At 45.2% G+C, this 15247-nt stretch overlaps 2 protein-coding genes across 4 annotated transcripts; both read right to left on the bottom strand.

Annotated features, from left to right (window-relative positions):
• Nucleotides 1-521: 521 nt before the first annotated feature.
• On the bottom strand, nucleotides 522-7462 carry samtor (S-adenosylmethionine sensor upstream of mTORC1). Of its 2 annotated transcripts, XM_086074723.1 has the most exons (6): nucleotides 7202-7462; nucleotides 4877-5018; nucleotides 4100-4228; nucleotides 3644-3758; nucleotides 2449-2777; nucleotides 522-2339 (listed from the first exon to the last, which is right to left on the bottom strand). In XM_086074723.1, exons 1-6 carry the CDS (start codon nucleotides 7359-7361, stop codon nucleotides 1964-1966), a joined length of 1251 nt encoding a protein of 416 aa, XP_085930849.1. In that variant the 5' UTR covers nucleotides 7362-7462; the 3' UTR covers nucleotides 522-1963. The 2 variants fall into 2 exon arrangements, with proteins under 2 accessions (XP_085930849.1, XP_085930850.1); XM_086074724.1 differs by having other exon boundaries at nucleotides 2000-2777; nucleotides 7202-7461.
• Nucleotides 7463-8111: 649 nt separating this feature from the next.
• ppp1r3ab (protein phosphatase 1, regulatory subunit 3Ab) lies at nucleotides 8112-14696 on the bottom strand. Of its 2 annotated transcripts, none has more exons than XM_086074652.1 (5): nucleotides 13358-14696; nucleotides 12798-12871; nucleotides 12623-12726; nucleotides 10455-11213; nucleotides 8112-10369 (listed from the first exon to the last, which is right to left on the bottom strand). In XM_086074652.1, exons 1-5 carry the CDS (start codon nucleotides 14203-14205, stop codon nucleotides 8459-8461), a joined length of 3696 nt encoding a protein of 1231 aa, XP_085930778.1. In that variant the 5' UTR covers nucleotides 14206-14696; the 3' UTR covers nucleotides 8112-8458. The 2 variants fall into 2 exon arrangements, with proteins under 2 accessions (XP_085930778.1, XP_085930779.1); XM_086074653.1 differs by having other exon boundaries at nucleotides 12623-12708; nucleotides 13358-14695.
• Between the last annotated feature and the right edge of the window lie 551 nt (nucleotides 14697-15247).

The following is a 15247-nucleotide window of genomic DNA, read 5'->3' as shown; positions in this document are numbered from 1 at the left end:
CGCCGTCGACTACGGCAGCCGCGAAGCACCGAAAAGGTCTCATATTTTCGAACAGGAAGCGCCAGTTTTTATTTATCACAAAAAAAATGGCGTAACTTACTTGAAGTACTGTATTGGAAAAATTAATTACATCATTATGCAATACAAGTGTGGATAATATGGAAGTAAAGTAAGCCCTTAGTAAAAATGAATAAAAAACAAAACTGTATTTATTCGTAGAACCCAGTTTGTCTCCCCCCCGTGTATTATTATTATTGTTTTACCGTCAAAAGCCTGTTTTTGTCCTTGGGGAGGGGGGACCTTATTATTTTTCCTTTATTAAATCGTTTTTATTTTCTTAGGCTTCTGACGGTTAAAAAATAAAAAGGGAAAGGGCTTCCACACTCCATAGGATGGTCGAAAGTTGATTTAAAGTAATTCTGGAATTTGTAAATTGGACATCAACGTGGATCTGTGTAAATAAGTTTCGCTTGGATACCAGCTAAACTCATTTGCACCATAAAAAGAAAAACACGGACACCTTCCACTTACATTCATTTATAAAAGACACAACCATACAAGGAACACACATTGTTCTGAACTGTTGAGAATGTTTGATGATGACAAACCATGCAAATGAGTCGCAGGTAAACACTGGAAGACTACTGCACCACTCCATAACACAACCACTAACTGTGAGTGATGCTCTATTGAAACAGAAGCGATATGAACATGAATTACAGTTTATAGGCACAGGAAAGGCTTCCTGTTAACTGTTAAGAATAACTTGTGTGTGTGTGTGTGTGTGTGTGCTGTCGAAATGTGACATCGTTAAGGGGTGTGTGGTAATGGTCTCTGTGAAGGCACCACCGGACGTGCCGCTTTCTCGTCTTGCTGGTCATGGTAAGAAAAATAGGTCAATTTGCGACGCCCTTTGGGATCAGTCAGATAAAGTGCCAGTACGCCGTCATTCACACGCACAAACCCAACAAACGCTGTCGTCCAGTAGTAGCTTAAAAACCTCGGCAGCAGCTATTGCTTTAATAAGATTTTTTTTTTTTTTTTTAAATGGCCTCACGCTTCTTTCCGAGGTTCAACTAGTGCAAACTTTTCAGTTGTGGTGAATTTTCAGTCTGAAGGAGCAGGATGCATCCAATGTTTCACGATGAGGGTGCGCAACCTTTTTTTGCGTATACATTTGTTCCATCATGAGCATTTGTGCCTTCGATGTGGTTCGATTCAGTTTTTGCTATCACACGGCCGGCCGGATCAAACGCTCTCATGGGCGGCATGTGGCCCACGGGCCGTTGGTTGCACACCCTGCTTTACATACAAGGATGCGGCATAGGGGAAGTCGGTACTACCCACCAGGTCTGTTTTGTACGGAAGAGGATTAGGGCCAATGAAGAAAGAAGGAAAATAGTTTGGCAGGATTATGACTATTCTCAGAATTTTGACTTTAAGGCGAGAATCCTGCCAAACTCTTTTTTTCTCTCTTCACTGGCCCTAATCCTCTTCCGTAGTTTTGGCAGCAACACGCTTGTATCGTTTCTCTGCTTGAAAACAAATAACTGCTCTTACGAAAAGGGGAACTGATATAGGAGATCAAAAAGAAAAGAAAAATACGACTTTGAAACATTAGTACCTTGTGACACAATGAGCAACACACTTAAGTCACATTAGTAGAATACTCCAGTTAGATGATCCTAAAATGCTACAAATACCACATTGTTGTTAAGGAGTTTTTTTTTTTTTTTTTTTAAACAACGCAACAGCGGACACCACCAACTTTTTCAAGCGAGCCCACCGGAGTCCACTTGTTCAGTCTCTTCAACGCAACCAGCAACCGACACGCCGCTCAGGCTGTCATTTTGTTTTATTGACCTGACGTGCCGGGAGATGATGCCGGACGTCAAGAAGCAGGAAGCGTTGATATATTGAGGGGCGCTCACTTTCCAACTCTTAGAAAAAGTCGATCTATTTATCAAAATATATGTAGAGCGAGAGTGTTATGAGAAAATATTGTGTAAACGTCTCTCTTTTTGCACTGTGCAAGTCGTTTCGAGGAGTGGGAGGGCGAGGAGAATGCAGCAGGTTTACATTTGGCAGCGCAGCAGTTGAAGTGAGAGAGAGAGAGAAGGGGGCGGGGCGTGTCGGGGGGGCGCTGGTGCGGTCTAGGTCTGGAGCAGGATGGGGTCCTCCAGCTCCTGGAAGCCGGGCACCGAGCCGCTCTGGCTCTCCCCGGAATCCGAGTCGCAGGCGTCGGGCAGCTCGGAGAAGGCCCAAGCCAGCTGGTCGTCCTCGAAGTCGGAGCGAGCCTGCGCCTCGCCGCCCTCGTCCTCCTCGCTGGGGTGGAAGTCCTGAGGGATGTAGAGCATCTCGGGGTAGTTGCGCGACACCAGGTCGCTGGTGGTGGCCAGCGACACCTTGCGGAAGGCGATGAGGTGCATGTGGGAGTACTTGACGTACTTGTAGCGCTTGAAGCCCAGCGACTCCACCGCCACGCGCCAGCTCCGCATCATCAGGGCGTGGCGGTTCTGGTGCGAGGAGTCGGGCGTGATGATGAGCAGCAGGCCGTGCAGGTCCAGCAGCTCGTGGGCCTTCTTGCAGCAGATCCAGCGCTGGTAGGGCGACGGGAAGTAGGACAGGAGCAGGGAGAACACCACCACGTGGAAGAGCTGCCCCGGCAGGGCGTCGATGGGGTTGTGCAGGTGGCGGAGGAAGGCCTCCACTGCGTCCCCCGTCAGCTGGAGGGGCCGCTGGAGCTGGAGGTTGAGGAAGTCGCACTTGTACACGCTCTGAAGGGACAAGAAAAACGCACGTCGTCAGCATTAGTCAATTCTGAGGTCTGCAGACTCGGCCAGTTGGTGGAAACGGAAGTACAAAGCAAACATGGTGAAGTAGCACTTAGCTGTTATGCCGCGCACACAAGTCATACAAGTTGCCGATAGAATATAAACCTAGCAAACCTAGACTCGGATCAACTAGTGGAACCTAACGTTCAAAGAAAACATGGTGGAGCAGCACTTAGCTGTTACGTCGCACACAAATCATACAAGTTGCCGATAGAATGTAAACCTAGTCAGGGTCCGAGGTCTGCAGACTCGTATCATTAGCTGTTATGCTGCACGCTAATGGAATGGTTGCCAATGGAATGTAAACCTAGTCGGGGGGCTCTTGAGGTCTGCAGACTCGGGTCAATTAGTGGAACCTAAACTTCAAAGCAAACATGGTGAAGTAGCTCTTAGCTGTTACGTCGCACACAAATCATACAAGTCGCCGATAGAATGTAAACCTAGTCAGGGTCCGAGGTCTGCAGACTCGTATCAATTAGTGGAACCCAAATATTTTTTTTTGCCTCTTACCCTTCATTAAGGTCTTTCAAACATTTTCAAATCAAGTCTGCAGTACAGCCTTTTAGTAAAAAAAACAATTTCATTATTTTTAAATATAAATAAAGCCGCCTTGCCAATTAGTCCAAAAGGTGTTACAAAGCCAGCCTTGAGAACTCCAGTGAACCTTGGTGACAAATCATCACAAGTGCTCCGTTACATATTTAGATGCTTTCTTTGACACGCGCAAACTTTTCCATAGCAACATAAAAAAACACTGGCAACTTCACCGGAGTCACTCTTGACACATGGAAGTCAACGCACGCCCTTACCTCGACCGCAGGCACGATGTCGATACCGACTGTTAGGAACTCGTCAAACTTCTTGAAAGGGTTAAAGCAACTTCCCACATCCAGGAGGCGGATTTTCCCCATGCGAGCACCTGGACTGCAACACAGCAGAAGTTCTTGTTCAAACGTTTGTATTGTCCACTTTAGCGCTTACCTGACTTACAAATATTTTCATTTCCGACCAGCCGAAATGTAGCAATTTCTTGCCAATTGTTACTTTTAGTAACCCGGGCTTGGGGCACCATTTTGTGGCATCTTAAGGCATACCAGAAAAAGCACAGAAACACACAAATAGTTGAGGTTTTCAGAAAATACCTTCCTCAAGGAAAAAAAGAAAAAAATGAATGGATGAAAAGTGAACCGCTAATAGATGAGGTGCACTTGTAGTACAAAAATAAACACAGTACTGCATGTTGAGGAAGTTAGAACTCATCTTACCATTGCACAGAACAAGATGGCCTTCCACTCGCAGACGCTTCAGTCGGACTGGCGGAGAAAGAGGCGCTTTTTGCGTCTTTCTCCAACATTCTTTTCATGCCGCCATCCCGGAAATACTCCTGGCACACGCTGCCGACACGCAAACAACACACGAGCTGTCTGAATCAAGCCTCCAACAATAGACGACATGTTCAGGTACTGTAATTTCCTGTGAATAATAAACAACCCTCATCTCGTTTTCCCAAATCTTGTTTTTTTGCACTGTACGCTACTTTAGTCATTTTAGCAAGCTACTTCTTTCCTTTTAAATGTCTTGCAAATGTTGTACTTTTATTCATGTGAAGCTCCTCGAGTTACCTTGTGTATGAAATGTGCTGCATAAAAAGCTGCCCGGGACTCCAGACCGCCACCAAAATGTGTGTTTTCATGGACTCACACCAGCGCAACCAGTAAATTTGCAGATTTTTTTTAAATATAATTACCGGTACTATTCTTTTTGTTGTTGTTGCTGCTACTGACAAACTTCTGCTCCACTCTTCAGCCAATTTCAGTAATATAGTGGGGGAGGGGCGACTTATTATTATTATAATTTTTTATTAAATCAACTCTTTTACATATCTTTGTTTTGCAAGAAACAATTGCATTATTAAGCACAGGAAATTATGGTAAGCATTCATCAAATGAAGTCCATTACAAATTTGTCACAACGTTTACAAGCTTTTTGTGGGCCAAAAAGTGCCTGGGGGGTGTCCGATCAGTTTCAACAGAAAGTCTTACCTGTGACACCAATCGATGCGGCCCTCCTTTTCGCAGTTGGCGGCCCAATGATTATCGGCGAGGTTCTTCATGGCCACAGCGTACTCGCTCAGCGTTTGCTCGTCCTCGCAGTGCTCGCGCCAGATCTTGTCAAAGTCGCCCACTGTCCAGGAACAGGGGCGGGATTAAAAAAAGAAAAAGAAAGCAACATCAGATGCTCATTTGAAATTCGGGGAATTTTTAAAAAAAAACGGAAACTGTCGCCGGGAATAAACAGAAATTCAGGGAGAGTAACAATAATTTAAAAATAAATAATAATTAAGGTCCTAAAAAGCATATTCAGTATTATTGTAAGCCACTGCAACATAATGCTCAGGACTTGGGAAGAAAGTGTCCAAGCACCACACAAAACAGCACATTTTCAGAGAAGCATTACAAGAGGTTGTAAACGGCAGCAGCAGCCAAACTCACTCAAGCTGAGGTCATGAGCAACTGTGATTCAAGCAGATCACACTTTGCTTGTTAGTCAATCATGTGGTTAGCTAACACACACGCACGCACGCACACACGCACGCGCACACACACACTAGTGCCTCCTAAACAGCCAACTTGACATTTGTCGGGCAGGGCTCCTCAATAAGCGCAAATCTGGACCCAGGTGATTTCCCACACAGACCTATGATTACAAACCCTTCATGTTTACTCCACGGACGACTGATAGTGGTCGTGTTTATCTACATTGTGCAATTTGCTTATCGCGCATAACTGACAAGGAATGATACAACGACCTGGTGTGACTAATACACCCTTGCATGACTCGACTTTTTTTATTTTTTATTTTTTTTTTAGGTAAATGATAGCTATTCCATTAACTTCCTACACAAAATGTTTCAGAGGCGAGCTCGTACAGAAACAGCTGATGCGTGATACACTGTACATGTTTGCTTCACCCTCTCCGCAGACTTCCCCTTTTGGTGCACGCTCTTTTCCGGGCTTGCACTCTCAGTATGATGCAGCACAAATTACCATCCCAATTACAAACAGTTTTAGTTACAAAAAGTAGGAGTGTAAGGATATATGAAGAAAAACGGGTGTGATGGAAGTAAGGAAGAAATTAAGTACTTTTAAGTTATCGAGGGGAAGATGCAATTCTATTTTTATTAAATGAAGAGTGTTTTGTTTTAAGATAATTCTTTAAGTCTTGAGGGTGAAACTCAAGCGTCCTTGCATAAACTTTGTCTGTGTTTTATTGCTTTAAATATTGCCGCTGTAAAGAATTATGGGTAATATCCATTCGTAAATGTTGGTCAGCAGTAACCTTTACTAAAAGGTAGCTTAAAAGGTGGCCTCTCTCTCTCTTGGCATCTTTCCTAAGCATTTGTAGAATTTGAACGCTCCTATCCTCCAAGTACTTCCGGGTCATCTCGCTCGGACAGGAAAGGAAATGATGTCCTAGGCACAAACGAGAATACGAAGGAGGTCCTAGTAGTTTTAAGTGAAGAAAGAAGGACGCATGAAAAAGGGAAGAAGGGAGGAAAACAAGGGTGGAAAATATAGGAGGAAAAAAAGTTGGATGGCAGCAAGTATGATTCACCGATTGAAGGTCAGTCAGAAGTAAGCTTGCAAGAATACAAAGTAACTCTGAAGGAGCGATGGAGATCAGGAAGGAAAATATGCCTGGAAAAAATGTAAATGTAACAAAATGAAAACATTTTTCGAGTGTATTCCTACTTTTGACCCACTCTGACACAGTTGGCCATTTTATGATGTGGGGAAATTCCAGTCCTTAAAATAAGGTGCAACATTAGGTTCCTGCAGTTTTAATTGTAGCCAGTTTATATTTCAAGGCTCTTTAAGGGTTTGTCCAGGCTAACTTATGAGCTAATATTTAGACAGGTGCTGGTTCACGTTTAACAACAACTATGCCCTGTCGGTACATAAAAACATAATAATCAGTTATTAGTCACAGTTATGCAAGCATTACCCCCCCCCACCCCCCCAACAGTTGGGGACTGGTGATGTGCTTTAATCGAGGCCTATTTACTGTACTATGTGTGAGTGACCTGTTGTGGTCTAAGCTGGTTATTATTTCAGCCTCAAGTTAACGTTAGCCTTTTTTTTGGGGGGGGGGGGGGATTTCATTTGATCGTCAGGGTTATTTATCTGTGGCCTCTCTCGGTGAAACACAGCCGACCGTCGACGACAGCCAGCGTGTGGGTGCTTCAACTATCACACAAGTTATCATGTTAAGATTTTTTTTCCCCCCACGTTAGAGGAAGAGAAAGTTAGGTGTCGTTTTTGCGAAGCTAGCATTCTGCTAGCCAAAGGCAAACGAGAGGGCCTCACCTTCCCTGTATTTCCTGCGGAGCTTTCGGTGGACGTTTTTCACCACCCCCGACAGCTTTTCCTGTTCATTCTTAGCCGGGGACGCGTCGGGAATGGGCACGTAGAATAGTGCCGGGTGTCTCTCCGTCTCCCCGGTCTCGACGTCGTCGCTGGAGTCCATCGCACCGGTCCGGTGAGCTCGGCTGCTGGTGACTGGCTTCCTCTTGTTTCCCCCCTCCTCCGCAACACAGCTGCTTTTCCACCGGCGAGCCGGCGGCGCACGTTCCAAGAACAAGCATGTTGATTGGCTGGCCGTGGCTCACATGTGCTCAGAAGTGACAGCGTGATGTCCAATCACAAGCCAAAAACCGATTGCGCCTCATGTTACATTCAGGGCACCTCGTAAATCTCGCAACCCTACCCGAGCTAGACTGTTGACGAATGAAAATTGTGGTCCAACAGGAGGAAAACAAAACAAAAAACACGAAACAGGTCTACAAAAATGAGACTCTTAACTTTATATTTGGTTCCAAAACCTTTCAGGCAGTTACTGCAAAGTACTTTTGTTGTAACTTCATGTTTCACAGTAGCTAACGGTGTCTTCTGTGAACATTGGGCTGATGTGCTGTCCCAAAACGTTTGTTTTGTCTCATCTGTCCATATGAGACATTCTCCCAGAAGTTTCGTGGCATGTCAACTGGTATCTTCCTTGGTCGTCTCCACTTTGGCTCAAATGACAGATGTGAGATCTTGACACCGAACTGCAATTTGAGTTTGAAATTGCCTCACCGAAGATTTTTCCGGACAAGCTTTGACAAGTTTGCTGCGATACACAATGTGAATAAATGAAGAAAAAAAACAACGTTTCCAATTTATTTGTTATATAGCCATATTTTTTTTTAATATTGCTTAAGTCCCTAGAATGGGGGGGGGGGGGGGTGATTAGTTGCTCCTCAAAACAAGTCATTTGATTCTCAGCACTGCTCCGCAAAGAAAACTCTTTTTGAGCCTTGCACAGTGACTTTCCAAACATTCTGGTCGACACGTTGTCATCTTAAAACAGTCTTAAAACGATCATATTTCCTCATATAGTGGTCAGTGGTATGATTCTTGCTTGAATGTTGAGTAAAAGACTTTTTGAAATTTGACAACGTACAATGGGAACATGATTTCAAAAAAAAATCCAATAAAGCAAGGAAAGTAGTGTTTTTGTTATATATGTGAATGTTACATTGCAATTTCAATCAGAACTGCAATACATTTTTTTCCAAACGCAATTTAACCAACTGAGTTGTCTTTAATGGGCTGTTTCTCTCCTTGACTCAAAAGCCACACCACAGAAATCAAGTAAAGGCCAAAACAAGCGAGAAAGTCGTAATAGTAAGCCATGACTACAAACACTGCTAGCAAGGTGACGTACAACAACGTTTTGGAGACGCAACCGCAGGACGAGCTCTCTCGTCCCGCCGCGTTTCTGCCGGCGCGTTCCGGTTCACTCGGCCGCGGCTGAGCTGCGTTGTCCGCCGCCTGCGCATCTTCACGGCCGTCCTCGAGGCAGCCGGCGCGTTCCTCGTCCACGGATTCGCTGATGGACGGCATGGGCGAGGAGAGAGATCTGGTTTTGTTCAGAGGGGGCCTCTTGCTCAGGCTGAAAGCCGCCTCGGCGTTCTGGTCTTTGGTCTGGACCGCGCGGAGGCAGTGCATGTAGAGCTCCACCTCGTCGTCAGAGTCGGACTCCGCCGAGGCGTCGTCGCCGCTCTCCGTTTGCTCGGCGAAGACACGCAACCCGTCCGCCATCTCAGCAGTCTTGTCTACCCCGTCTCGGACATCCGCGTCTTCCGGATTCTGCCCAGTGGGATCTTCTACGGCTCCGTCAGCCTTGCGCCGAGAACTCAAGCGAGCGTCCTTAAGCTTGTTTTGATCGAACTCCGACCTCACGTCGTCTTTGTCTTCCGCGTCGCCACCTGAGATTTCCCGCTCTTTATTCTCTGGATCTACCAACTTTGCGTCTTCACGGTTGACCTCCCCGTCCCACGTTTCAACCTTTATTTTGCCTTCCTTCGTCTCCGCAAAGCGTTCTTCAGCTTCTCCAACATCTGCAACGTCAAAAATCACCTCCGCGTGTTGTTCTTCGTCACCATCTTCGGGCTCTTCTGCCTCAGGGGATGCCGTCTCGGTTTCTTCCTCCAGGTCATGCGGTTTGTCAATTCCCGGACATTTTTGAACCTCCTCGGCGCCATCCACGTCCTCCCCCCCCACCTCGGTCTCCGAGTTTTGAGCGTCGCGTGTCTCTGCGGAGCGGCGGGCTATTTGCGAAATGTTTGCTTCATCTTTGAAAAAAAATGAGGCGCATTGTGAGCGATGGTTGTACGTCATGTCATCGCCGCCTTCTTGGAAATTGTGCCACCTTTCATCTGCGACGCAACGTATTTCCTCTTGACGTCCAATTAAATCCGCAGGTGTTCTCGCGGGCTCTCGCGTCTGTGGTCTGTCAATGACCGCGTTTCTGAAGACTTTGGTATGGTTTACAGCTTCTGAAGGGGAACCGCTTGTTGACTCTACCGCAGAATATTCAACATCGGACCCGTCAGCATGATCCGGCTCTGATTGACTATCTGTGTGCCCATGGTCCCATTTTTGACTCTCATTAGCATAACCGTCCCTATTCCGGGCATCTTCGGGAAGTGGAACATTCAAATCCTTGTCAAAACATTCTTTGGTTGAGTCCTTGATCACATTTTCCTCAAGTTGGTCATCATTCTGTGTATTTTCCGTTGGTTTTGTCACGGCATCTTCTGCCTCTGACCAATCGGCTGGCTCGAAACTGGCCTGCCGATGAACGCGGTCGCTAACAGACTCTAATTGACTTTGAAGAGGTGGCAGAAGTGGGTCATCAGTTTTAGTTTCGCTTGAAGGTTCTAACAATGGCATCGCTGGTACCGGAGCGGTTTGAAAGTCCGATGATGGTAAAGCCATATCCGTGTTATTCTTTATTAAGCTCTTTCTTGCTTGGGTACCATTCGAAGCGTCGTCTTCAGGAACGGGAACGTTCAAATTGTCATCCAAGCGGTGTTCCGTTGAGTTCTTGAGCATATCTTCCAAAATGTGTTCCTGGCTCTGTGTATTTTCTGTCGCTTGTGCCACAGAACCTTCTGTGTTGGACCAGTCTTCGTCGTCGCTAACCAGTTTCTGAAAAGGGAACAAAAGTCATTTTTTTTTTTTTTTTTAGCTTTTCCTGACAGTTCATGCATTGGCAAGACGAGATACCCGATACCTGAATTGGGTTTGAGAATCCTGATGGTAAATCCAAATCATCATTCAACGTGCCGTTTCCCGGGAGAGGAACATTCAGTTTGGCACCGGTGGCGTTCTTGATCACATGGTCTTGTGTATTGCCTGTTGAGTTCATCACCAAATCTTCCGAATCAGACCAGTTCGAATGCTTCAAACTGGCTTTTGGATCGGCAAGCGGGTCGTGATTTTTGCTCCTGATCAAATGTTCTTGAACTCCTCGCTCGGTCTGTTCCGGGCACGTCCGATCATCTTCATTCCTGCCTAGCATCTGACGGCGCAGGGGAGGTACCACGGGTTCAAACGTGAAGCCGTTGCTTGGATTTTGGCAGGTCCCGTTCGTCTCTCCAGCCTCGGAGACCAAAGTGTCGCAATGTTCAGTGGGAGGAGTCTCATCATTTGACGCGTCTGTGCTCGCCTCGCCTCGAATTAATGAAGCCAAATTCATGTCCTCGGGTGTTTGTGGTTCGTTATGTGCCCGTGTCTTGTCTTGCGGAGTTGGCGTTTCGCTGGAAGTTTTTTCCATAACACCGTAAGAGCCTTCAGAAAGTTTTGCTTTCTCTTCAGACGAAGACTGCACATCTGGCTGATCCTCCACTTGGATTTCTTTGTCTTCTGGATGTGATGCATCACTTTCGTCATCCGGTACGGTGTCGGTTTCAAAGTAGTCCCTCAACCGAGCCATTTGGGCCGCCTTTCGCCGATTTCTTTGGCTGCAGTTCTGCCTGTTCTCGGACTCAGCCTGTCCGTCAACAAGAGGGAGAGATATGAATCACAATTTATTTATACTTCGCATGATGCTGAAATAAATGCAACGTATTTGTCTGCTCGTGTAAACAGGTTGTTCCAAATGTTTCACAAAAACCGAAATTTGACCGTGACCTGAATATTGACGCCATCTTAATACCGTTAATGTGTGCAATACAATTTTTTTTTATTAATGCTGGTACACACCTCCATTGTGACGCTGCATGACATCACAGCCATTTTACATATTAAATTAAAGACAATTGGAGCACAGCTTATTTACAACTTGAGAAGCAATGATAATAGATTGAAAAAAAAAACTATCCGCATTTCAAATTTTGTTGCAAATCTGATAAAAAAGGATATTAACTATTATGAAGTAATAATAATTAAAAATAACTTATGACATAGCATCTTTTTTTCCCGCAATGCGAGTTGAGGGCTCTTTGATGTAGATTTTAGTCGGCAGCAGGTGGCAGTAGCATACCAAAATGGCTGCACCCATTGATGGATGAAAATGGGTAGATTAATCTGATTCATTTTATAAGACTAACCTAGTGGGAGCACACAGCGCATCACAGTCTAATGTGAGTCGGGAAAAAAATCCCACGATTGGCGTCACAACAAATATTTCTCACCCAAATTACAAACGTTTGTTTTCCACAAACACCCGTCCGGCAAGTCTATAATAGACATGTTGAGTTGAGTCCACTAAAACAACTCTATACAATTCAAGTACTATTAATTATCTTAAGAAGTAGAAACAAGTGACGGTGAGGCTTAACTCATTCACTCCCAGCCATTTTCACTGAAGCAACCCCCTTTGCTCCCGGCTGTTTTACTGGATTTTGACAGATTTTGCAAAGCCCACAGAATATTGTGTTCTATTGCTATAAAAACATGGAACCTACCAAAAGAAAGATTAGAGTCTCTTCTTTCATTAGGAAAAAAAAAGTATATTTTTATCTGTTTCAGTTTTGCTGCAATTAGCATTAGAACATAGCTAAGTTTCATCATTACTTACAAATCTGTTTAACACTTGGGAAAAGAGCCTTTTTGCAACATGGCCCTGGTTGATCTCTTATACTCCGCTGCCACCTGCTGGCCGTTTTTGTAATAACTACCATTGCTTTAGGTGTTCTCTTCAGTTTAGAGGCTGCATTCAAGCCTTCTGTATGTTGTAGCATAAAAAAACTAATAAAACATATAAATACGTTTTTGGGACCACATCAATATTTAAAATTGAACGTTTGTATACGTTTTTGGGAGCAAATGAGTTAATAGCGCCTGACACTTTGTGGTAGCCTAAATTTTAATACAGACAAAATTCAGATAAATGTAGTGCATGAATAGTTAAAGCGTATGAGCTATGCAGTAAAAGGCACGTTGTCGTCATCAGTGTACCTGCAAACTGTTCTTGTCCTCTTCTGACTGATAAGGAAGTTGGACGACTTGCTCATTGTCAACTTTTTCTCCATTTGTTGCCCCACCTGTAGAGAATAAAAAGGCTTTGCGTGTGTTCGTTTCCCCCCTATAAATAAATACATTGATCTATGGATATAAGAAAATACGTTTGTACCTTCTGACAGGATTCTTTGGGATGATGGTATTTCCCAAGTGTCGTCCATAAAGTTGTGGCTGTCAGGTCTGCAACTGAAACAAAAAAATTGTATGCAGTATGGAATGCTGGTATCGTTGCAATAAAAGTCTATCTAAGAAGCATTTTTGGTGGTAGTCAAAAAAAAATTGTATTTACGTGTTGTTCCTATAGTGACAGGCAGAATTGAATACAATTTAGGTTCATTTAAATTGTGTATCCACCTGTTGCCATTCAAACGACCGAGTAGCTTTGTGTTTATGTAAACACCACACTCAAGTACATTTGTGAGTAAATTGTCATTATTTCAATGCGTTTATACTTTTTGTAAGATTTTGTTAATGCTGTAAAATATGTGCCTTGGTATGATATTTCAGACGACGCACGCACTAGCAGGTACCCGGATGATTGACCTTTAGATGATTGACCTTTAAGCAATCAGAAGTACAATCTATACTGTGCGACAATTCAATTTTCCTCCACTAAATGCTAATGTTTCCATTATTTGAGACATTTTGCGCTTTTAGAGTGCCCCGTCGTACCTCACAGTCTTTAGGCAGCTTTTCTTTAGCCCATTTTGCTTGTGGGGTTTCTCCCTCAGCTGCCTGGTTCTTTGGTGGCACAACAGCACGTAGTTCTTGTTGTTATTGTTGGCCCAGAAGGTTCCCACGGGCGTCTCGTACCGCAGACAAAACTCAACTCGGGATCCCTGCTCTCGGAAGGGCGGCACTAAGGTGAGCTTGAAGGAGAAGCGGTCCGTATGAGCGTCGCCGGACGCGGGCATGTACTCGGTCAGGAGATCAAAGTGGCTGGCCCAGCAGTCCAAAGTGGTCCGCACGTAGACGGCTTTATGGAAGGACATGTTGACGACGCAGATCAGCCCCCTCAGAGTGGTCGTACCCGGGATCAACTCCAGGGACTCCAGCTCTATTTTCTGCTCCTGGACCCTAACCAGCAGATCCTCTGGAGGCAACGGGGACTGGAAAGTCAGAGGAGACAGGGAGTACTCCTCTGCAGGTACTCCCTCGCCATCCAGGGAGTCCATTCCCGGCGGATTGGGCACATCCCACAAATCAAACTCCTTGACTTGCAACAAACTGAGGCCTTTGGCGTCCGCAAAGGACACCCTCCTGGACGCGCAAGGCGTCAGCTCGGGCTCAGAGTCCTCGTCGGAGAGCGAGCTCCTCCTCCGCGGCAGGGGAGAAGATTTGGGCCTGATGCGGATCACCACCTCGCCCTCGCCCTCGTCCTCATCCGGGTCCGGGCCCGGCAAGAGGAGGCGACAACTCCGGGACGGTCTGGCTTGTCCCTCAAGCTCCATGGGGGCGCTGGGCTGAGGCGAGTGGACAGGAAGGCGATCGCGACGCCTCTGCCTCTTGTCGAGTGACATTCAACAAGCTGCGACTTAACAGATGGCGTCGAGTTACGCGTGACATTGTTGCGAGGGCCAACACTAAAAATAGGCGGGAAGGGAGTTGAAGTATGTACTGTAGTCAAAGCTCGGGCGCAGAAAATATCACCCAGCCGCCTCTGTGAGTCAAGAGTTTTCGGCTGAGGCTCTCACGGCCTTGTGACAATTCCGTCACGCTGATGAGCGCACGTAGCACGATTACTTTCTTATCGGTGTTCAGATATTTCTATCGTGCGTTTTGTTGTTCCTTGCAGCCCGTCCGTATCGTACCGCTGCCACAAAGGTTAGCTCTTGAGCTAATAAAGAAATGATTTAACCTATGTAGATTGGAAAGCCTTTACGACTTCATAGAGCAAAAAAAAAAAAAAGAGGAATATGTAGCTTTATTGTTGTCTCAAAGAGGGTACGCGCAAACATGACATAATGTCTCTTTTCTTACTGCACTGAAGGATAACCATAAAATCTATTAAGAGATCACAAACTACTAAAAAGTGTGTTTTGAGCCTCCTCTTAAAAATTTTAACAGCCTGTTTAATGTTCATGGCCACGCTGAAATTATCTTTCATCATTGAAATGTATGGAAATGCTTATAATCTGTTCCAATCTTCACCAAAAAAAACGAACAAAAATGTATGTAATGTAAAAATGATGGAAAGATGCGTGCATGACTTCGCCACTGGAGGTACAAAAAAAAAAAAACTTTGGGGTTTTGAATGTATCACCAGCGAACAGGGCTGGACTGGCACAAAAAAAATGGGCACTGGCATTGTGACTTATGCCCACCGGCCTGACTCCTGATCACACCTGTCTTAATACATTGTTCTGCCACTCATATTGTGATCAGTTTGCTGTCTATGTTTAAAATGGATTAATGGACTAGTCCCTCTAAATTGTGGGTCAGGCTCTTGGGGTAAAATGGAGGAAAATATTAACTTTTTAGCCCTTGTATCGGCCCCAAAAGATGCCGGCCCAGTATGCCAGATGGCCAGTCCAGCCCTGCCAGCGAAAAGTGAGGGAACAA

This window comes from Leptonotus elevatus, chromosome 4 (genome assembly GCF_054856555.1).
Source record: "Leptonotus elevatus isolate MCC_2025b chromosome 4, RoL_Lele_1.0, whole genome shotgun sequence".
In the NCBI taxonomy this organism is placed as follows: Eukaryota; Metazoa; Chordata; class Actinopteri; order Syngnathiformes; family Syngnathidae; genus Leptonotus; species Leptonotus elevatus.
Note: the sequence above shows the minus strand (reverse complement) of the source record. Positions and strands in the feature narration are given on the sequence as shown.